Consider the following 23,653-nt stretch of genomic DNA (forward strand, 5'->3'; position numbering starts at 1 on the left):
TTGATGTTGGTTGTGAAGTTGGGTAAAATAGGAGTTTTATTGTTCATTGTGTAGAGATAACAGCCATATCTAATTAATAAATGGCTCAGAAATGCTAACTGCTTGTTTTGATAATTGATTCTGTATGCACAAAACACTGCATATTACACAAAAAAAAAACAGAAGTCATATCTGTTTGCGCTTCCTTTATTATATAAATCCTCTGAACAAACACATTTGCAGCAATAAAATTTACGCATTTACAGACAAACAGCTTCTGCTGGGTAAACCCCAAACTCAAATATTAATATTTATACCTCTTTGCATAAGTTATAATGCCACATAAATGGCACATGAGCAACTCAAAAGTGTATTTGGCAAATAAATGATGGGTTCTGAAGGCCTTTGATACAAAAGAAAAAACACCATACTGTCTCCTCCTGTTACAAACTGTTGAGTTATGAATTTTTGGAGATTAATTAATCTTCACAGTAATTTTCTAAACATTCTGCACGTAACAGTGAGTGTGACTGTTTACACGCTTAAGTGTCGCTGAAATGCACTTGGATGGCAACAAGATGGCAAATGCTGATAGCATTTATAGGATGAATCGCTCAGCAATTAGGACTAAATAGCAGTTTGTGCAGACAATATTTTTGTTTTATTTTCAGAAATTCTGAATGAGGTATCCTGAAGTTAAGATTAAAATAAAAAGTCCTGCAAGGCATTTTTTTAGTTCTTACAGATATATCTAGGGTTTTTGCCAAACTGGCAAATAAATCAAGATTGTATCATTAACCTTTTATCCATGGTGATTTAGTAGTAAAAGTTACAGTAGAGTTATGAACAAAAGCAATTATGAATACACTTCTGGTCCCAACTGTTAACTGAGCAGATCACATTAGACATTTTACACTCCATTAATAGTGCCTCTTTAAAATGGATAAAATTCACCAGTTTTCATATTTGTCTGTCTATTACCAGCTAATTGGTATCTGTTTTGCAAATACTTCTGTGCAAAAGAACTACCTTAACTGCACAACTGTACTACATACTGCTAAATTTATGGAAACACAACAGATTCCAAAATATAAATTGATACAAAATACTTATGGCAAGTTAAACTTTATGTTACATTGCCTGCTACCAGCCTATTCCGCTCATCCATGCCGGATTATGTGGGTCGGGGCAGTCTGGTACCTTTGAGAGTGTGAATGGAGGAACTGCTTGCTTTGGTGGTGGTCCTGGCATGAAGCAAAATCCACCACCTTGGAGTCCATCTGAGTTCCTCCAAGGGTTCTAACTGTCACACCCAGATTGTTGTCATTGTCAGACATGCAAGATGCAACCTTTACAATGAAAAAGGGATATTTCAAAGCCTGTTGCCTTATGATGACAAAAAGTTTACAGTTTAAAGATGTATCCACTTTGATTCCACCAATGTCATAAAATTTCAAGAACAAAAAACCAAATTTTGATGGTTAGCAATACTCCAAATTCAGTGTTGTATGCCAAAGCAATGCATATCTGAGTCTGGAGAATGGCAAAGTAACTTACTGCATGTGTAATGGAGAAAATCTCCCACCCCATGGAGTGAATGGGAAGCAATCTAAATGACAACAGCTTCTTGCTTTGAGACATTTTCATTTTTCTGCTATCAAGAAGCTGGTGAACACTAACCTGTGAGCAAAATTGGTGTAAAATTAGAATTTATTCCATCAACTGCAGTACAAACATGGTGCAAAAAATTATAGTTTCTGTTACCAATTTAAATACATTACTACTTTCCTTCAGCACCCAGAAAATGCATCAGTGAGCAAGACAGAAATACCTTGATTTACCTTTTTTTTTCATTTTTTCGAATGGACAGTGAATGATACCTGACACAGATGGTGTCTGTTCAAGGGGAAAGAAGCCTGCCGTCTCTGTTTGAAGAGGTGAAGTTCTGCCGTTAGGACATTCTCATTTCTCGCCATGTTTGACAAGTTGAAGGAGTACTGGATTTCCTCACTGTGGACTAGAAGGAAAAAGGGAAGAAAAGTGCGGTGTTGCCAAAAGGAAAAAAAAGTATACCTGAGCATACAAGGAATTTGTTTCCGGTTTAGAGCAAATCTACAGTGCATATTCACACATACAGACTATATAAACACATACTGAACTAGACATAGACTAATAGAAACATGATTACTGATAATGCAGCAGACAAGAACATAGTATAAGGCAGACAGAACATAAAACCATGCAGGCATAATACAACTAAATGACCAAGCATAGAAAAAAATATGCGTAGACCTATATCATAAAGTGACATTATAGTGCAGTGATTGTCAGTTATTTGGAGAACATATTGCACATGGGTATGATGTTACTCAGAAGATATAAAGAAACATATTGCACAGGGATATGATATTGTACAAAAGATATAAGGAGACATACTGCACATGATATTGCACAAAAGATGTAAGAATATATTGCACATGGGTGTAATGCTGAACAAGTATGGTAAAATAGTAGTAAAAAGTCCAGTGAAGATTGAGGTTATAGGAGGGTGTTTAGAATATTTATGGCTGCCGGGTAAAAGCTGTTTTGGTGTCTGGTAGTTCTTTATTTGATTAGTCTGTATCGCCTGCCCGAGGGAAGTAGGGTAAACAGACAGTGAGTGGGGTGTGAGGGGTCCCCTATGATTTTCTCAGCCCGTTTCCTGACACGGGACATGTACAGGTCCTGGAGGGAAGGCAGGTTGGTCCCGGTGATGTGCTCTGCTGACTTAACCAGTCTGTGAAGACGGCACTTGTCCAATTAGGTGGCAGAGCCGAACCAGACAGTGATTGATGAACATAGTATGGATTCAATGGTGGCCCTGTAAAATTGGCACAGCAGTTCCTTCGAAAGGTTGTGCTTCCTTAGATGGCGGAGAAAGTACATCCTCTGCTGGGCTTTCTTTGTTATGGTAGTGATGTTCTTCTTCCACTTCAAGTCTTTGCAAATGGTAGTGCCAAGGAACTTGAAGGAATCAGTGCTGGACACAGTACAATCTTGGATAATGAGTGGTGGCAGCAGAGAAGGTACTTTCTTAAAGTCAGCTGTCATCTCCACTGTCTTACTGGTATTGAGTTCCAGGTTGTTGTGTCTGCACCACAAAGAAAGCAGGTCCACCTCCCGTCTATGCAGACTCATCACAGTCCTTGATGAGACCTATGACTGTAGTGTCATCAGCGAATTTCAGGATCTTAACTGATGAGTCCGCAGAGATGAGGTCATTTGTGTATATTGAAAAGAGCAGAGGGGAGAGCACACATCCCTGGGGGGCACCGGTGCTGAGTGTGTGAGTACTAGATGTGAATATCCCCAGCTTCACCTGCTGCTCTTTGTTGGTGAGGAAGCTTGTGATCCAGTTGCAGATGGATGTTGGCACAGAGAGCTGACTGAATTTGTAGCGAAGGATGTCTGGAATGATTGTATTAAAGGCCGAACTGAAGTCCACAAAGATTTGTGCATATGTCTTTGTTGAGTCAAGAACTTGTAGAATATACATCTGAACCCCACTCTGTAGGCTGAACGGAGGCTCAAATAATATCTCTGTTCCGTCTGCAGGGCACGATCCATTGCTGAAATTTCTCAGCATTGGCTCCTGGTTACATTTAGAGTTGACTACAAAAACCTACTTCTTACTTATAAGGCAGTAAACAGCATTGCTCCACCTTACCTTTGTGAGATTATTGATTTTTATATACCAGGATGATATCTTTGTTCATTGGATGCGGGTTACCTTAAAGTACCTGTGATCAACAAGACCTCAGTAGGAGGTCGCGCCTTTAGTTATAAGCACCTAAACTGTGGAATAGTCTACCAGTTAGTGTCAGAAGTGCTGTCTCTCTCATTCTAATAAGTAACAAAAGACAGGTATTATTTGCCAAAAGACCAAAGTAAATAAACGATCTGGAGTTTTTGTTTGCCATTACAAAGATCTTAAACTCCACTGTCTTCCCACTGGACTGTGATCTTGGGTAGAAAGCTGGCTGCTCATAACTTTGTGGGAAGATTTACCACATTTTTGTTTCTTTCTTTCTTTCTTTCTTTCTTTCCTTGACTGTTTCACAAAATGTAACTGTTCCTGTGGAAAAGTTGCTCTAGAAACAAACAATGCACTCTGTTTGCCTTTCTTGTCACCCCAACTCACGAATAACAGGGTTATTGACATTAAAAACAAACATACTTGACACTCTCAACCTTACAGAAATGTGGCATGGGGTAATGGCCAAAGAACATCCAGGGGGGCCATGGGCCAGAGAGATGATCACTTAACTACAAGTGCATCTGTATGTGCTCTCATTAGCAGTGTTGGGACTGTGGTTTATTTAAGTTAGAAACAACGAGAGTAAGAGTTTAGTGACTCCTCGTCTATACTGAGATTTAAATACTCAAACATCAGTCACAACACAAGTCTGTCATTAGGAACGTTGTTGCTTCAGTGCAGGTCTGACAGACAAGTGTTCCCTCTCATTCCATCTGCACTTTGGAGGAAGGAATGAATACGTACTTTTTGAGAATAACAGATACTCTTTTACTTCTGACGGACAGAACAGGTTGCTGGTTCATTTTCCAGAATCAATCTTTTTCTCCACTTGGCAGAAATTATTAAATGGCAAAAGAGATGTTTGTGTGTTCATAGTTTTTTTTTATAATTACCCATTTACAGTATTTGGATTGGGATTTTAATACAGTTAATATATTTATCATTTTTAAAATTGGGTATTAACATCTTGTTATTTCCTGTTAAAATTTGTTTGTTAAACAGCCTATTAATAAATAAGGCAGAGGTACTGTTTGAAGAAACATTGTGGGAAGCTGAAGATGTTGATCCCACTTGAGTACATGTCAACTTCCTGTAGAGCAATGTCCCACACACCTAATCAGGTCAATTTCCTCCCGGAATATTAGCAAAATAAAAACAGGGCTGTAAAGTGACGGTGGGCTCCTGCTGTCACTATTTCTCAGTTTGCTAAGGAGGTGGGGTGAGTGGTGCTGTGAAGGTGGTATTTAGCATTTCAAACACTTTGATTTGGCACTAAGGTGAAAACATTTGTGTGTTTCGGAAAGCATATTAGTATAGAATTAGATAAAGGGGTATAAATATGTTTTTGTTTTAAGAGTTCCAAGTTATACTTGGCATGAGTGCAAGGATGTTGGAAATGGGGAGATAGGGATATACCTCCTACACTATTTGAAGCAAGTAGAAATTGACCTTAGTATTAATAGAATTATTTTTTGTATTGTCTCAGTGAACATACCCTCACCCCAGTCCTTATCGAACCTAAAGTGCACTCATGTTAGAGATGCATCAGTAGCATTGTTTGGAACAGACTGATGCAACTGAAGGCAACAAATCAGTGAATGTTTTGAAAAATAATTTTTCATTTAGAATAGGGTCAAATATGACAACAAACTGAGTTTAAAGGCGATTATAAGTAAAAACAGCACAAGCTGAAATCCTCCGTTGTACTTAGCAACAAACTTGTAGTTAGTTTTTTTTTTGTCTGGGTTAATAAGCAATTGAAACATTTTATAAAGTATTTTTCTGAAATTATGATATGACAATTTAAACAACAATATTGACTTTAGTGGGTGATTTGTGTTTAGTCCAATGCACCTGAAACATACAGTATCAGCCTTCTATAAAGAAATAAAGAGCAATAGATGGAAATAAATCATGGAGTACCAGGAAAGGAGTGGAAAATAAGGTTGTTTAACACACCAACATTAATAATTAAATTTGCTGGCAGTGGAGCTGCTGAGGGGGTGCGGTGGCGCAGTGGGTTGGACCACAGTCCTGCTCTCCGGTGGGTCTGGGGTTCGAGTCCCGCTTGGGGTGCCTTGCGACGGCCTGGCGTCCCGTCCTGGGTGTGTCCCCTCCCCCTCCGGCCTTACGCCCTGTGTTGCCGGGTAGGCTCCGGTTCCCTGCGACCCTGTATGGGACAAGTGGTTCTGAAAATGTGTGTGTGTGTGTGTGGAGTTGCTGATGACTGCAAGGAACTCTCATTTGCAAACTTTATATTTTCCTTCAGTTGTAAAGTAGAATGTGGCTGTGTTTCTCAAATGTCATTATTAGGATTTAAAAGCAGTTTTTCAAAAATCACCATACCAAGTAAGAATTCCCTCAGATTCTTGACCAATATCTTTTCCTCCAGTTTTACGGTTATGTTGGCGTCATTAACATTTTATTTTCTTTACATTTTCATGAAGAAAAATTTAACCCATTTATACAGAATGGCATTTTACCAGTGCAACTGAGGGTACATATCGTGCTCAAAGGTACACATGCCACAGGAATATGGAATATACTTTGAACCCTCAGATTTTCTACCTCTTCTACCAGTGTAATTAGGTCATTGGAATGTTTAAATTTTCATTTAAAGGTGTTAAAACGTATCAGGGGTCTTATCACAGAGGTGCTGAGCACCTACATTTCAAACAAAATGGACCAAACCAGCCAAACGTGATCAGCATGGGACAAAAACTAATGGAGAAAGGATCAAACAACTGTTAACTCAGCATGGTGAAGCTTTTAAGATTGTGTGGCAATAACAAGCATCATAATGAATGAGTGAAATTCAGGCATTGCAGTAAGTTAAAAATATATGAAAAAGATATCAATTTTAATGGCAAAACTAGATGTCCTAATGATTCCAGAATGCATTTTGAATAATTATCAGCTGTAATTTGGAGGGATTGTGCAGTTTTGTCCTGGGCAACATTCGTGGTGCTTTTCACAGTATTTCTGGAGGCGATGGGTAAAAAAGAAACAAGGCCACAAGGGCCATACAGTGAGCAGCTGCATCTCCAGCATCAAGAGCCAGTGTGGCTGTAGGAAGAGACCCTGATGTCTTTAAATGGGTAACAGGAGGTAATTATCTGTGTGCATTTACCAGGTGCTCAAGTCATAAAGACTGGAAATTTTCTAATGTTGTCAAAAGGAGCAGAGTGACAGCATGATTGCAGTGAAGAGCGAAAAAATTTTGGCAAAATCATAAGGTACATTCAGTGTGGCTAAGTGGAGAAGTTGTTTTTGGAAATAGATGGCTGGATATCCATGTGTGAAATCCAATGCATGCAGTGTCACACATATAGAAGCCTGTTCTGTGTTTCTGTGTTGTCTTTACACCTTATCAGGGACTGCATTGCTGCTTTCAGGAGTGCACTTTTGATGGAAGGTAGTGTTAGGGTGAAATGAAATATACGTATGTCCTTTAAGAAGCTGCAAGAAGACATACTGTAGAAACAAATGAGATAAATAAGATCTCTGTGTGCTGCAACTCCATTGGGAACCTACAGAGAGAAATTAAATAGGCGAGCTGTAATATGTGCTTCTCTGTTCATTCATTTTAGAAAATATAAAACAGTTTTTGCATGAGACTTGACTGTGGAACCAGGATAAGTGAATGCTCTGTGTAGCATCTGCCCGTAAAGTCATATCCATAGAATAAGAGATGTTGACTTCTCTGTCCTTACTGTGAAAAATAAAATATTTAGCTATATAACTGGCACTAAAGAACATTAATGAAAATTGTGTTTTTAAAAGGTTTATTTATAAAATTTCAAAACATAATTTTATGTTTAACAGCTTTTTTCTGGTGTCCAACATCATCTTACATTACAGTGCATATTTGGCAAGACTCAGCCTACTCAAATCACTAAACATGCTTTGAACAGACATAAAATTTCTACAGATAATAAAACAGTTTTTAAAAATTAAGTATAGCACTACCAATAGAGAACTTTGGTATATTCAACAACAGTTTTAAACCATGGTCTGGAGGTTTTGCTACATGTTGATGCATTACATGAATTGCATACTGTATTGTAAGACAAGCTCAGGCTCTATATGTTTCCAAAAATAATGGGAAGGACAGTAAATAAGTGAAGAGTCCAAATCTGCTTGTCAGTGAAGATGGTCCTTTCAGGATGCTTACTTTGCCTACAGTAAAACAAAACAAAATAATAACAGCAGTAACATTTTAAAGTAACAAAACTGGAAGAAAAGAAGCCAACTCAGGTATGTTCATGTTCAGGTGAGATTTCTTTTTCTGAAAAAAGTTGGGATTGTTGCAAATTTTCAATTTCTTTGCAATCTTATTTCTCAGCAAAAACTCACTATGCAAAAATCTCAAAAATTCTTTGAAATTACAACTAATTGAAAGCATCTGTCAGTTTTGTTACAAGGAGGTCACAACTGTGTGTGCACAGTTTGGATACTTTTACACAACCATGCAAAACGAACAAGCCTATGTGGATTCCAGCTATCTTAGAACATGAACCTTTATATACCTTTATTCTAGAAGGTTCCAGCTTGTGGCAAAGCAGAAAGTCTTCTACTGCAAATGTGAATGATCTAAGTTGCTGTTCTAACTCTTGTAAAGACATACAGTGTGTAGCAGCGAGGCCGTCGTAAACGGAAATAAAAAAGACCAATAAGAATGTAGATTATAAAAGTTCAGTAAGCCAGGCATGTTGCATCCCAGCCCTTGTTTGTTGCGTGATTCATTTTCGTCTGTAATTGTGAGTGTCAGCTACCTCAGCCATGACCGGAAGGTTCCTGTGTGGATGAAACCACATAGGTGGGTGAGCTTTGCTCCTCTGCCTTTGGTTCAGCTTCCTCAGTAGTCTCTTCACCCTCTTGTCTTGGGGGTCGGCACACTTGACCACCCGCTTGGTGTACAGGCTGCAGAGACAATAGGGTTTCAACTTTGTGGTCGCAATAGTACACATAGGGTGCAAATATAAATAAGGATGATTGTTCACTGCCTGGAGCCAAAAGCATACGCTGCGTTTCTGAGTGTGTGGATTCTACAGTGAGAGATCGCTCACCCCGTCTGTCAACAGTATAAGAATGTGAACTATTTCACAATGACCTTTAGCCAGCTGCCTAGGGGTGCACCGCATTCAAGCACTGCGAGGCACGCTCTCATCTTGTGATTGCTCCAGGATACTTGGAATACTTGCATGATGGCCTGTATGCTGCAGTCGGGCCCCTCTGTCTGCACCTCAAACCTTAGCACGTCTTTCGCTCGGACCTTGCCTTGGGAGTATTGCATGCAGCACTGAACGTCCCTCTGCATTTGAACTCCCTTCCCTGGCAGACAGACGGGAACAGCACAGTTAAAACAGAAAAAGTGGTTCAGCATCTGGCCAGTGTCCTCCACCTTGAAAAGAAGTATATTCTGAAATATATTTCTGATACGCTGGAAATCACTTGGAATGGTGTTCAATAGGTAATAGCTGACGCTCCACAATCACAACAAGCAGCCTTCAGAGCGAAGCAGCCTTCCCACGCTGGCTTTGTTCACAGCCCACATTATCCCATCTCTGCTCTCTGATGCAATGTGTTTACAGCAGCATGTTGGCTTGGGTGGAACTATAGCAACCTGATGTTAATGAAGCTATAAAGCTATGTTTAACAAGAAAAACACATTCAAAAGAGATCAAATCTACAGAGACAGAGGTTCTGGCACATACAAATTGATCACAGTGTCTCCATGCTGCCTGTGGCTAAGCCAACAGGTACCGCTGTATAGAAAGATGACACACCATTGGAGGAGTTAACCTCACACTTAATAAGTACCAGAAATGGTTTATAGCCTGAGCATTTGTAGTCAGTTGTATTCCATTATCAAATCCCAAAATGGCATTTTCAATTTCAGCATTCTGACACGCTTTTGGGTTTACAGTTCTATGTTACATAACGAAATACCTGCTGTTATTTATTTCCCACCAGACTGTTTCTTGGCTCACTCTTGTCCACCTTTTCGTGTTCTAATGCGCATCTCTCTATTGAGGCATTCCTTCTGTTACCTGAGAATCAGTTATCTGCCATCCACCCCTGCCCCCCCAGCTCATAGATCTCAATTGTGCAGCCTCACTTTTACACAGCCACTGTGTGAAACTCAAAAGAATCCAGTGCTCCAAGGCTCAAGCCTGTCCTACCTTCAAGAAATCCCAAGAAAATAACGGCAAGCCAAATTGCCGAGAGAGTCCGCAGGAACATGATTAACCTCACAAGGAACTGGTCTTCTGTTGTACCTTTCTCTCTCCCTCTCAGTGTCCTTTTATATTTCGCCCTCTCTCAGATACACAGGCTCGCAGGCACGCAGCCTGTCTCTCTCTCTCTCTCTCTCTCTCTCTCTCTCTCTCTGTCTGTCTCTCTTTCGCTCTGCCTCTCACTCCCTCTCTCTCGCTCTCTCTCTCCCTCTCTCTTTCTCTCTCCCTCCCTCTCTCTTCCTCTCTCCCTCTCTCTCACACACTCTCTCTCTTTGTGTTCCTCACTCACTCTAACCTCCTCCCTGTTTTGGGGCAATTTTCTCAGTACAACAAAAAGATTGTCACCTTTATGGAAACCCTAAAGCATGGAGAGGGAATTCAGTAACTACTTGTATCCTCTTATTTATAACACATTGAGATTGCTGCAGTAAAAGGTTGGAATAAAACTTTAATGACCCATAAAATAATCTCAGAACATCTAAAGCATTTTTAATTATGTTTTGATTTGGCAAATAAAAACAATTGGGGGATACAATGCTGAAATACTCAGATTTTGTTGCAGTGTCAAGAACTGGTGTCACCTGTCATTCATTCAGCATGAGGCCTCCCATGTGATCATAGGTGAGGTAAAGCAGTGCTCCTGAAGGGGGCCTGGGTCTTACAGCTGACATCACCTTGGCTGGAAGTTACTGCCTGGGGCAGGGAGCCCCCTGCTGGTGCAATCAATCCAAGGAAAGGGAATTGTTAGGTATAGTGGCGCAGCAGGTAGTGCTAGTGCCTCACAGCAGATTCTGTGTGCTCAGATCCAGCGGAGTCTATGTGAAGTTTGCATGTCCTTCCTGTGATTTTATGGGTTTCCTTCCACAGTCCAAAGAGGTGTTTCAGGTAAACTGATAACTCTAAATTGCCCTAAATGTTCATGTGTATATTAAATTATTCCTTACATTTACATTTTTTTAGGGGTTCGAGTCCCGCTTGGGGTGCCTTGCGATGGACTGGCGTCCTGTCCTGGGTGTGTCCCCTCCCCCTCCGGCCTTACGCCCTGTGTTGCCAGGTAGGCTCTGGTTCCCCGCGACCCTGTATGGGACAAGCGGTTCTGAAAATGTGTGTGTATTTAGCAGACACTTTTCTCCAAAGCAGCTTCCAATGAACTCTATGTAGTGTTATGAGCCCACACACTTTATTCACCTCAGTGACTTACACTGCTAGATACACTACTTACAATTGGTTACTCATCCATACATCAGACGAAAACACTCTCTCTGTCACTCACACACTATGGGGGAACCTGAACAGCATGTCTTTGGACTGTAGGAGGAAACCCACACAGACAAAGGGAGAACATGCAAATTCCACACAGACTGAGCAGGGATCAAACCCATGTCCTCTCACACCACCCACCACCTTTCTGTGAATGACATGATATACACACACACACACACACACACACACACACACACACACACACACACACACACACACACACACACACACACACACATTTTCGGAACCGCTTGTCCCATACGGGGTCGCGGGGAACCGGAGCCTACCCGGCAACACAGGGCGTAAGGCCAGAGGGGGAGGGGACACACCCAGGACAGGACGCCAGTCTGCCGCAAGGCACCCCAAGCGGGACTCGAACCCCAGACCCACTGGAGAGCAGGACCTGGTCCAACCCACTGCGCCACCGCGCCCCCCACTGACATGATATATATACAACGCTTTCTAGTGTATTTATCACTGTAAGTTGCCTTGGTGAAAGATGTCAGATTAAAATAAATAAATAAATAAATAATGTAGCTGGCATCTAGCTGTGAGCAGTGATTCTCTGCATGAGAAGAGTGTGAAGCTGAGTGTGATATGTATATCTAAGGGGCACATGTGCCGTTGTCTGTCTCCAGTTAGGCAGGGAGTCATGGCAGACAGGCAAATAAAAGAATGCAGGAAATAAAAGAACACAGTGGTCATAGTCCAGTGACACTGACAGGAACATGCACAAGAAAAACATGAATCTATTTCAGGTCGCCATCCACAATTCTTCTATATTCCAATAGGGTGATGCCCTGTAAACTCAGATTAATGGATTTAGGACCTGTTTCATGGACACCAGGACAAAGTGAAATGCTGGCTGTAATACCTCTGAGCAAAGTGCTCCAGTAGCATTACCCAGCTGGGGAAATGGGTAAATAATTGTAGGTAGGCTAATGTTGTAGGTTGCTTTGGAGAAAAAGCTAAATGTAAATTTAGTTTATTATACCTTTATCTGAGGTTTTCATGGAATCTAACCCATGGAAAAATATAACAATGTCTGTAGTTTTTATTGATTGTGTTGTATTGGTTTCATTTACATGGAATCAAGTTGTGAACAGACCTTTGTTCCCATTTGTACTCATGAGTTGTGGACCCAGTGTGGTATGAGAACTATGGCACTGATATATGTCATCAATTTCCCAGTGGACAGAAATGAACAAAAATAAACCTTTATGGCAAATTCTGGAACGATCCTTGAAATAGCATCCAAATCCTCATGGAAGCGCCATGTTGAACACCTCATCGAAAATTCCACATGCTGGCATACTGAGTTTCCTGAATACATGGTATACTGGAATGCCTCAAGGTCTAATGCCCCATTAAATGCCTTTGCTGTTTATGTATTTTGTCTTTAATATCTGTCTTGCACAGTTATTAATATAGCTTAATTCATAATTACTTACTAAAATACAGAGTCCCTGGTTATAAGTGACCCAGTTGTTGTTTTTATATTGAGCTTGTTGTATACATTTCATTTTACGCCTGCACTTGTCCCTCTCTCTGTCTCTCCATGTTTTTCAATGCTGCATCAACAGACCACGCTGAAAGAGTCCGAAATGAGCAGAACAGCTTCCAGCCTGTTTTAACCAGTTTTGAACAGAATACAAATGAAGCTTACAGTTCGAGGAAGCACAGCAGAAGCAAAGAGCTTCTGGCAATCTTGGTGTCATTACAATCCTTTCAGAGACCCTTGTGATACAGACACTGCTCCTGGTGCAGTGAAGTCTCAGAAGGATTTGAATTCCCCCGTTTAATTGCTGTGGAAGCAACCTTACAGTGCAGTCGCCCAAAATGTTAATAAATTCCAGCAGAAATCCCACAGTACTTAATTGCAATGGTATTTGATATGTTGTAAATATTTACCCGATGCTGGGAAAACATCTTGTATTATTAACTAAGCTGTAAGGTCTATAAATATAAAAGCAATTTCAGTTTTGGGGGTAAACTAAATCTTGAATTTGAATGATGGATATTTTGGATGATAATTCAAGCAAGCATTTAATATATCCCAGAAAAAGTGCAGCTGATGACCAACCAATCTGTTATGAGGGAAAGCAGATATTACACTAATTTTTTTGCTCTATACTAATAGAAAATGTACTGTTCATGAACCTTTCAATCTACTTGTATTTGTTACATAAATCACAAACTAATCTTGCCCACTGTATTCAGTGATCTATAGAATAACCATCAGCTTTGGGAAACAAGAGTAAGCAACATATAAATCACAATTCTCCCCTCTGCAATATCTTTTTTGACTCTTTGGAAGTCTATTTTATGAGTGTCGAGAATTTAAGGTACTCAAAGCTCAGGCCGAGACTTTTAATCTCATTAGTAAATTCCCCAAACACTTCAACTGCACACTTTCAGTGGTGCTTACACTGACAGCTGATGTGAAGAGATGTTAGAGAAATATCCCATCTTCACAGACATTGTTTCAGATGAGCAGAAATTCCTCTGACACCAACAGCCAAGGCTTTGCTGACCTTGATGATTTTGCTGTGGTCTCTGGAGAATGAGCACATTTCCCAGAGGAGAGATAATTAGTCTGTTTATCAACAAGGAGAAGAAATGACCAACTGTAGAACAGCAATACACACACACACACACACACACACACACACACACACACACACACACACACACACACACACACACACACACTTTCAGAACCGCTTGTCCCATACAGGGTCACGGGGAACCGGAGCCTACCCGGCAACACAGGGCGTAAGGCCAGAGGGGGAGGGGACACACCCAGGACGGGACGCCAGTCCGCCGCAAGGCACCCCAAGCAGGATTCGAACCCCAGACCCACTGGAGAGCAGGACTGTGGTCCAACCCACTGCGCCACCGCACCCCCTTAGTGATATACATACTATTACATAAATTAAAGTATGTGAATAATTTTTTGAACACAATGTGGAGGGGAAATGACAGAAGCATCCTTGGTTCTCTAATAATGTATGTTTTTTGGCTGTTAAGATCTAATAAAATGTAAAAAAAAACTTTTTTAATACAGCAAATGATATCAGTGCTCACAATGTGTGCATTTGAGGTCTTGGGAGAGCACAAAACTGCCTGAAGGCAGACTCAGCATAAATCATGCAACCCAGAAGTAACATGATAAATCACGGTGGTTAATGAGCTGAAAGAGTTAGGGCTTAGATACAACAACACTGCAGCTCAAGCCATGACTTAGAATTTAAAATTGAACTCTGGGACAGATTAAATTTATTTATTGTGCATGTGGAGAAATTCCTGGGGACATTAGCATTACTTTAATGCTACTCAACAATAAATTCAACAAGCCTGTTGGCTCATTAAAAAGCATTGCATTTTATTTTTGTATGAAATGTGATGATGAATGTGTTTTTGACAGTTTGTGACAACTAGAAAAATTATGATCAAGTGAGCGCACACACACACACACACACACACACACATTTTCAGAACCGCTTGTCCCATACGGGGTCACGGAGCCTACCCGGCAACACAGGGCGTAAGGCTGGAGAGAGGGAGGGGACACACCCAGGACGGGACGCCAGTCCGTCGCAAGGCACCCCAAGCGGGACTTGAACCCCAGACCCACCGGAGAGAAGGACTGCGCCACCGTGCCCCTCGTGGTCAAGTGAGCGATTGACACATTTACAAGAAGCTAAACAATGAATACCTTAGAGGTATTAAATGGTACATTTTTTGAAGTCATTTGCGGCAAAATTATTATTATGAGCAATTTTCAGGCCGCTATTGAAGTGCTTCATTTCTGTTCACATTGATTCATTTAACTGATACTTCTCACCAAACCAAGTTACCCATTTATACACCTGGGTAATTTTACTGGAGCCACTTAAGACTAGTACTTTGCACAAGGGAACTACAACTGCAGGTGGGATCCAGCTCTAACCACTATGCAACTAGCTGCTTGCTGCTTCATCTGATATGAATGATCGTCATGCACATCACCTACACTTCAGGAGTGAAACTTTTTCAGTTTTAGATGGCAAATGTAGAAAAATTTTGCAATGATATTTTTACGTTGTGCACACAGAAGAACACCAAAAAGTGGCACATATGTCCTGGGTCTGATAAAAAGAGGCAGAAAGCGTGCAATATGACATTCTTTCTGAAGTCTCACTGAATTCAGCCAATTTCGTTGGATCTTCTACATGGCTTCAGTCCATTGGCCAGCAAAGCACATTTCTTGTACATTTTCCTAGCAATTGAATGTTTATCAGTATAGATACATCCATCCTAAAAGTTCCTGAAAACAAAACATCCACCAAGAAATTTGGTATTACCTTTTTCTTGGCTTTGAGAATGAAAAAGCAGGAGTAGGTACAGTTCAAATCTACTGTCGGTGTCGCACCGGAAGGAAGCCATCAGACCCAAGTGCAGAGCGTCGGAGTTTAATAGGGGAATCCAAGAAATGTAGTCACAAAACAAGCCAAGGGTTGCCGATGAACAAACATAACCAAAGGGACACTCCGAATGCTGTAATCCGTGAGACAAGCAGGAGATCGTGGAAACCGTGGAGTCAAGAGATGGAAGGGAGAGGAGATGGGAGAACAGGGTTGAGGATGGGTAGAACAGGAAAGGTAGGTAGGTCTGTGAGCACATGAAGAGTGATGAACAAGGCTGAACAAGGTTCCGTGTCTGAGTGTGCTCCAAACCTCTCTTTTATGCGCCCGTCCCCTGATCCATCGGCGGGTGATCTTTGTTGCACCAAGGGGGCCGTGACAGTACCCCCCTCCACAAGCAGCTCCATCCGCCCTGCAATGACCAGGCGGACAGCCCCGGGGCCTGGGCACGGGACGGTCTGGATGGTCCCTATGAAAAGCACTGATCAGATCCAGGTCCAACACATCACAAGTGGCCACCCAGCATTGTTCCTCTGGCCCATAGCCCTGTCAATCAACCAGGTACTGGAGGGCTCCACCCCGTCAACAGGAATCCAGTGGCACTCAGACTGCATAGGCAGGCGCCCCTCCATCTTGCAGGGGAAGCGGAGATGGTGAGTTCAGTAGTGGTTGGTGCAGGGATGTGGTGCAGGGCTTGAGAAATGACACATAGAATGTCGGGTGGACCCTCAGGTGTTGTGGCAGCTGGGGGCAGTAGGAGACCAGAGTGACACGGCGTAGGACCTTGAGTGGACCAATGTATTGGGGGCTGAGTTTTTTAAGCAGGTATGCCCCCGGAGACCCCTGGTAGACAGCCAGACCCTCTGTCCGGGCAAGAAGGAGAGCGGATGCCTTTGACAGTCCGCCTGCTGCTTCACTTGGGCCTGGCTGTGAAGGAGGTGTCATTGGACAGTCTGCCATACCCTTGTGCTGGCCCTGAACCAGGCGTCCATGGCCGGGACGTCGCTGGAGCCGGGCTGCCAGGGAAACAAAGGGGCCTGGTAGCCCAACATGCACTGGAACAGCGAACAGCCTGTGGAAACATGAGTCAAGGAGTTATGGGCATACTCGGCCCATGGTAAGTATCGCACCCATTGTCGTGGTTGATTCAATTCAATTCAATTTATTTTTAGGGAGCACTCTTCTCACGCAGTAACACAGAGCGCTTTAACACAGACATAAGGCAAGAAAAAACATATACAAACAAAGAAGACAGTCGACTAATGGCTACCATAATAAAGTACTTTTATAGAGCTATAAGTATGCCTACTGGCCACCGGGGAAAGGAACAAAAACTCCCAACTGAATGCTGAGGGAGAAAAAAAACCTCTGGGGGTCCACGGGCCAGTGGTTGCCCACCTCTCCTAGGCATTCTAGAAAGTAACAATTGTAAGCCAGTGTAACAAGTAATAAAGATTATGCTGCTAAATGGCATCTTGGATCCCCAGCTCGGCATGGAATGTCTCTTTCGTTATGGCAGATGGACATCATCCTCTGTCAGCATGGGATTCATCTGTCACCACCGGCTGGTCTCCTCAGGTCTTATGTAGCAAGGTACTGCTCAACAACAAGAAAGAACGGTTAGTAATTTGTTACTTAAGTTAATTTAAATGCATTTTTATAAAGGTGATAAAAAAACAACCAAGGCAGGTGGAATTACATTTCAAGGTGGAATGCCTGAGTGAACATATAAATCTTTAGTCAGGATTTGAAAACAGAAACAGACGGGGTATTTCTGACAGTAACTGGTAGACTATTCCACAGTTTAGGTGCTCTATAACTAACGGCGCGACCTCCTACTGAGGTCTTATTGATCACAGGTACTTTAAGGTAACCTGCATCTAATGAATGGAGATATTGTCCTGGGATATAAGAATCAATGATTTCACAAAGGTAAGCCAGAGCAATGCCTTGTTCTGCCTTATAGGTCAAAAATAGGATTTTATAGTCAACTCTAAATGTGATGGGGAGCCAATGCAATGATTTAAGTACCAGTGTTATACGGTCAAACTTCCTAGTTCTAGTGACAATTATCTGTAGCCTGGATAGAGTCTGGTATGGACAACCTGACAATAAAGCATTACAGTAATCCAGCCTGCTGTGAACAAAAGCATGAACCAGTATCTCAGTATCCCGTCTACATAGGAATCGCTGTAATTTAGCTATGTTTAACTGAAGGAAACACAATTTAGTCAAAGCATTTACATGTGATACAAATGACAGCTTTCCATCCAGCAGGACACCAAAATCCTTGACACAATCCATATGCTCATTGATCGGTACAGTAGCTGTACAGGAACCAGCTTATGTCCTGCTGCAGTCGTTCAACCTGTCCATTTGCCTGCGGATGGTACCCCAAAGTTAAACTCACAGACACTCCCAACTTTTGCCAAAAGGCCTTCCATAGTTGGGATGTGAACTGTGGTCCCCGGTCAGACACGATGTCTTCTGGTAGTCCAAAGAGGTGAAACACGAGGAGAAACAGGAGTTCCGCTGTCTCCAGCACTATAGGGAGTTTGGGGAGTGGTACCAACCGGCAAGCCTTGGAGAACCTGCCAACCACAGTCATGATGGTGGTCTTACCTTCTGAGTTGAGACGGTCTACCAAGAAATCCAGTGCAATGTGTGACCAGTGGCGACTGGGCACCGGTACAGGTTCCAGGAGTCCAGCAGGTCGTTGGTTTGAAGGCTTAGCCTGGGCACAGATCTGACACGCCCAAATGTAGTCCTGAGTGTCCTGTGTTAGCAATGGCCACCAGAAATGTTTCTGTAGGAGCATCTGAGTCTTGCTGAACCTGGGGTGGCCTGCTGCAGGTTGATCGTGGGCCCACTGCAGGATAGTGGCCCACATTTGTGGGGGCACATACTGTTTCCCAGCCGGCTTACCTGGGGGTTTGGGCTCAGTTGTCTGGGCTCAAGCGAGATCTTGAGAGAAGTCCCATTGGATGGGAGCTACGAAGCAGGTCCGGAGCAGGATAAAGCCTGGGTCTCGTCCGGCGGGTTCCCGCTCGTGTATGCTGGATAGAGCGTTGACCTTGATACTTCTACTGCCGGGCTGGTAGGTAACCGTGAAATTAAAACATATAAAGAAGAGGGCCCACCTGGCTTGTCGGGGATTGAGTTGTCTTGCCATCTGCAGGTATTCCAGATTCTTATGATCTGTGAGGATGACAAATGGGTGTCGGGCCCCCTCAAGCCAGTGTCTTCCACTCCTCCAATGTCAGCTTTAGGGCCAAGAGCTCCCGGTTCCCAATGTCGTAGTTTCTTCCTGCCTGGGACATCTTCTTAGAAAAGAAGGCACACGGATATAGTTTGGGTGGATCACCCTGGCATTGGGAAAGCACAGCCCCTATCCCGGTTTCTGAGGTGTCCACTTCCACCACAAACGGCTTGTCTTGATCTGGGTGACGGTGGAGAGGGGCTGAGATGAAACGACGTTTCAGGGCCTCGAAGGCTCATTGTGCCTCCTCCGTCCAGGTGAGCTGCACTGCCTTGGTGGAGGTTAAGGCTGTCAAAGGGGCAGCCAGGGTGCTGAAAACCCTAATGAAACGCCGATAGAAATTGAAAAACACTAGGGGCGTTAGCGAGGCCAAACAGCATTATTAAATATTCATAATGACCCAGGGCAGTGTTAAAAGCAGTTTTCCATTCATCCCCCTCCCGGATTCGGATAAGGTTATTGGAGCTATGTAAGTCCATCTTAGTGAACCACTGTGCATGATGGACATGTTCAAGGGCAGCGGTGACAAGAGGCAAGGGGTGAGGGTATTTCACAGAGATGCTATTCAGGCCCCAGTAATCTATACAGGGGCAGAGGCCCCCGTCCTTTTCCACAAAAAAGAAACCGGCCGAAGCAGGTGAGGTGGAAGGACATATGATACCTGCTGAAAGAGCTTCAGTGATGTAGCACCGCATGGCCTGCTGCTCGGGTATGGATAGAGGGTATGCCCGGCCTCTGGGAGGAGATCGATGGTGCAGTCCTAGGGCCAGTGTGGAGGAAGTACTGCTGCTTGCTCCTTGCTGAACACCTTGGCCAGATCTTGATATTCTGTGGGAGAGAGTCTGCACACTTTACAGAAGTGGCTTGGCAGGGGAGCCACAAGCACGTCCCCTGACATCGCAGACCCCATGACACCAGTTCTCCCGTGCTCCATTTACAGACCGGTCATGCAGGGAGAGCCATGGGAAACCAAGAATGACCAGGGCCTCAAGCAAAGAAATCAGGTAAAATTGTAACTGTTCTTTGGGGCAGGCCCCCACCCCCAAGTGTATAGGACTGGTCTGGGTATGCACAAACCCCTTTCCCAGTGGCTGTCCGTCCAAGGCGCTCACCCTCATCCGGACCTTACACATGTGTCTGGGAACCTGGTGTGTCTTCGCAATCGAGGTGTCCATGAAGCAACCTGTAGCCCCTGAGTCCACCAATGCTTGGGCTTCAACTGTGGTGGTGCTCAAGGACAGAACAATGGGGACCATAAGATGGTTGCATCTAAAGGTTCCACTCACCTGGGGCTCTGGACAGACCGGGCAGTTGACATGGAGATGCACCGGGTTTCCACAGTAGAGACACAGGTGGCTTTGGAGTCTCTGCTGCCGTTCCTCTGTGGTGAGGCAGCCATGCCCTAGCTGCATGGGTTCGGACGCTTTCCATGACAGGGAACATGTTGCCGGAATGGGGCTCGGGCAGGGCTTGCGGTCCCGGATGAGGTTGTCAAGCGTGACAGCAGACTCGATAAACTGATCGAGCGTCCACCTTTTGCCCTGGAACGCCAGTTCCTTTCTCTGCTGGGGGCTCAGTCCGTGCTGAAAAAAATCCAGCAGAGTGTTCTTATCCCAGCCACTGAGCTCCACCAGGATCTGGAATTCCACTGCATACTCCACGGCAGACCGGTCGCCTTGCTCCACATCCAGAAGTCACTTTTTGGTGACCTGGTTCGTGGAGGGGATACCAAACACTGCTGTGAAGCGGGCTTTAAAATCCTTGTACATACACTGGGCAAAGCTCCTCCAGGCGGTGGTGGCCCAGTCGAGTTCCCTGCCGGTTAGGAGCAAGATCAAGTACATAATCCGGCTCTGTTCTGTGCAATATACATGAGGCAGACTAACAAAGATGAGCTTGATCTGCATCAGGAAGCCCACGCACCAGGACGGAGTGCCATCATACCTTGTCAGTGTTGCCAGCCAAGGGTCATGTTCGTGTGATGGGGCAGTGGCTGCAGGTGTAGGCGTGTCCCGGACCGGCTTGCTAGGCCTGCGCAGTCCTTTAGCTTGCAAAGTGCTAACCAGATCCTGAAATGCGTTATCCAGACTGTTGAGCGCTTGCTCATGTGCTCTCAGCAGCACTCCCTGGTGGGAGAACACACGCTGGAAGAGCTCTTGCTCTGCTGGGTCCGAAAGTGAGGTGGAATCTTCTGTCATGGTGTTGCACCGGAAGGAAGCAGTCTGACCCAAGTGCAGAGCGTCGGAGTTTAATAGGGGAATCCAAGAAATATAGTCACAAAACAAGCCAAGGGTCGCCGATGACCAAACATAACCAAAGGGACAATCCGAATGCCATAATCCGTGAGACAAGCAGGAGATCGTGGAAACCATGGAGTCGAGAGAAGGAAAGGAGAGGAGACGGGAGAACAGGGTTGAGGACGGGTAGAACAGGAAAGGTAGGTAGGTCTGTGAGCACACAAAGAGCGATGAACAAGGCTGAACAAGTGTGTCTGAGTATGCTCCGAACCTCCCTTTTATGTGCCTGTCCCCTGATCCGCCGGCAGGTGATCCTTGTTGCACCGAGGGGGACATGAGATCTACTAAGGGCACTGCACAGTACTATGGTAATGAGTTCATTTCTAGATGACTACAAAATACATCAGTGTGAAAGTGGTGGGCTGGAGAAACTAATATTTCAAGTCTGAGAACTGTGAACATAACAGATAAATATAAATATCAGTTAAAGTCCCCTTATTAACTATCAAATTATGATGCAGTGTGTTTCCAGGAGGGGGGCGCGGTGGCGCAGTGGGTTGGACCACAATCCTGCTCTTTGGTGGGTCTGGGATTCAAGTCCCGCTTGGGGTGCCTTGCGACGGACTGGCGTCCCTTCCTGGGTGTGTCCCCTCCCTCTCCAGCCTTACGCCCTGTGTTGCCGGGTAGGCTCCGGTTCCCCCACGACCCCGTATGGGACAAGCGGTTCTGAAAATGTGTGTGTGCGTGTGTGTGCGTGTGTGCGTGTGTGCGTGTGTGCGCGTGTGTGCGTGTGTGTGTGTGTTTCCAGGACCACACAAAATACACAATAAGTTAATTAATTTTACTTTTATTGATTATTGCAGGAACAGTACTCCTATAGAAAAGCCATCTTATCTTGCGACATTCTGGTGACCAGAAGAGAATTACAAAGCAATACCCCTTGTAGACTTGAATGTTATATAACTCTGAGGTATTTTGCATAACACAAAATTTTATACACCAAGACTTCAGCATTTAGGGATCAGTGTTCACTAAACAATTCAGAGTAAAACATATTCATCAGTTGTATCATAAATATGTTCTTGCTCTTGTAACTTCTGTTAGCCTTGTCAATGTATGATGGATTCTGGAATGCTTCAAATTATCACTGAGCTTTTGAGAAACATCTCAGTCCAGTTGCAGAAATAGACCCATTTCTTTAGTATTGTTTCAAACAGAGGGGGTGTGGTGGCGCAGTGGGTTGGACCACAGTCCTGCTCTCCGGTGGGTCTGGGGTTCGAGTCCCGCTTGGGGTGCCTTGCGACGGACTGGCGTCCCGTCCTGGGTGTGTCCCCTCCCCCTCCAGCCTTACGCCCTGAGTTGCTGGGTTAGGCTCCGGTTCCCCGTGACCCCGTATGGGACAAGCGGTTCTGAAAATGTGTGTGTGTGTGTGTGTGTGTTTCAAACAGGGGTTAACAGATCTATATCATAAACTGATTTGGATATTTTAATCTTCACTGAAATTATACAGCAAATTCAGCATTGACTATCAAAAATTTCAAACACCAGCTTCTCTTGCCAGGCTTCTCCTTTTCTGAGAATTTGGACTTGCAGGGTATTGCAATTTGCACCTTGAAATTCAATAATCTCATGTATAAAGCACCAATCAAAGTTCGCACTGGATGGGGCACCATTTCATCATAATCACTCACTCACTCATTTTTCTCCAAAGGTTGGTATATACTGTATACTAAGGTGTTTACTTTCTATTTTATAATATTTATACAACAGGGTATTTTCATTTAATTACACTTTATTTTTACTAGAGCCATTCAGGTAGGTACCTTGCCCAAGGGTGCTATAGTAGCAGGTGCAATTTGAAAGTGATTCTTTTAACTGCAAGGTAGTGGCTGTAACCACTGTCACCTACTGCCCCAAAAAATAACAGTCAGCAGTGGATGCAGTAAGGAATGATACTGTAAATGTTCTTTGAAAAGAGCAAAATGTGTTTTCTTCAGGGGAGTGCGATGGCGCAGTGGGTTGGACCACAGTCCTGCTCTCCGGTGGGTCTGGGGTTCGAGTCCCGCTTGGGGTGCCTTGTGACGGACTGGCGTCCCGTCCTGGGTGTGTCCCCTCCCCTTCTGGCCTTACGCCCTGTGTTACCGGGTAGGCTCCGGTTCCCCGTGACCCCGTATGGGACAAGTGGTTCTGAAAGTGTGTGTGTGTGTGTGTGTGTGTGTTTTCTTCATTTCAAATGATTCCTTCAGAAACCTGAAAATGTTTGCTAATAATAAAACTCAGTGAGTTGCTAGTCAGATAACCAGGGGCTATGACCTAGTAAATCAGTTGCTAATCAATTAGTGAATCGGACAAAACTAATTAAATATAAAGTAGCAGTCAAACGTTTGATTACATCTGAGCATTACTTGAGTGGGATGAACTGAATAGACGAATCATAGCAAAGCAACACACAAGTGCCTTTCATCTCTGAGAAT

General features: G+C 43.7%; 1 protein-coding gene across 2 annotated transcripts; it reads right to left on the bottom strand.

The window, feature by feature from the left end:
• Positions 1-7,597: 7,597 nt before the first annotated feature.
• ccl44 (chemokine (C-C motif) ligand 44) lies at positions 7,598-10,160 on the bottom strand. Of its 2 annotated transcripts, XM_018745855.2 has the most exons (4): positions 9,961-10,160; positions 8,980-9,109; positions 8,551-8,698; positions 7,598-7,954 (listed from the first exon to the last, which is right to left on the bottom strand). In XM_018745855.2, exons 1-4 carry the CDS (start codon positions 10,019-10,021, stop codon positions 7,946-7,948), a joined length of 348 nt encoding a protein of 115 aa, XP_018601371.1. In that variant the 5' UTR covers positions 10,022-10,160; the 3' UTR covers positions 7,598-7,945. The 2 variants fall into 2 exon arrangements, with proteins under 2 accessions (XP_018601371.1, XP_018601370.1); XM_018745854.2 differs by lacking the exon at positions 7,598-7,954 and having other exon boundaries at positions 7,966-8,698; positions 9,961-10,158.
• Positions 10,161-23,653: the final 13,493 nt, after the last annotated feature.

The sequence above is a fragment of the Scleropages formosus genome, chromosome 9 (genome assembly GCF_900964775.1).
Source record: "Scleropages formosus chromosome 9, fSclFor1.1, whole genome shotgun sequence".
In the NCBI taxonomy this organism is placed as follows: Eukaryota; Metazoa; Chordata; class Actinopteri; order Osteoglossiformes; family Osteoglossidae; genus Scleropages; species Scleropages formosus.

Bases quoted from the DNA above. Each gene is read 5' to 3' on its own strand.
- ccl44 (XM_018745854.2), bottom strand. From the start codon at position 10,021: ATGTTCCTGCGGACTCTCTCGGCAATTTGGCTTGCCGTTATTTTCTTG. The intron at 9,110-9,960 runs GTAGGACAGGCT...TCTGTCTGCCAG, and splicing joins TTTCTTGGGATTTCTTGAAG to GGAAGGGAGTTCAAATGCAG. The intron at 8,699-8,979 runs GCAAGTATTCCA...TTGTCTCTGCAG, and splicing joins TGCAGCATACAGGCCATCAT to CCTGTACACCAAGCGGGTGG.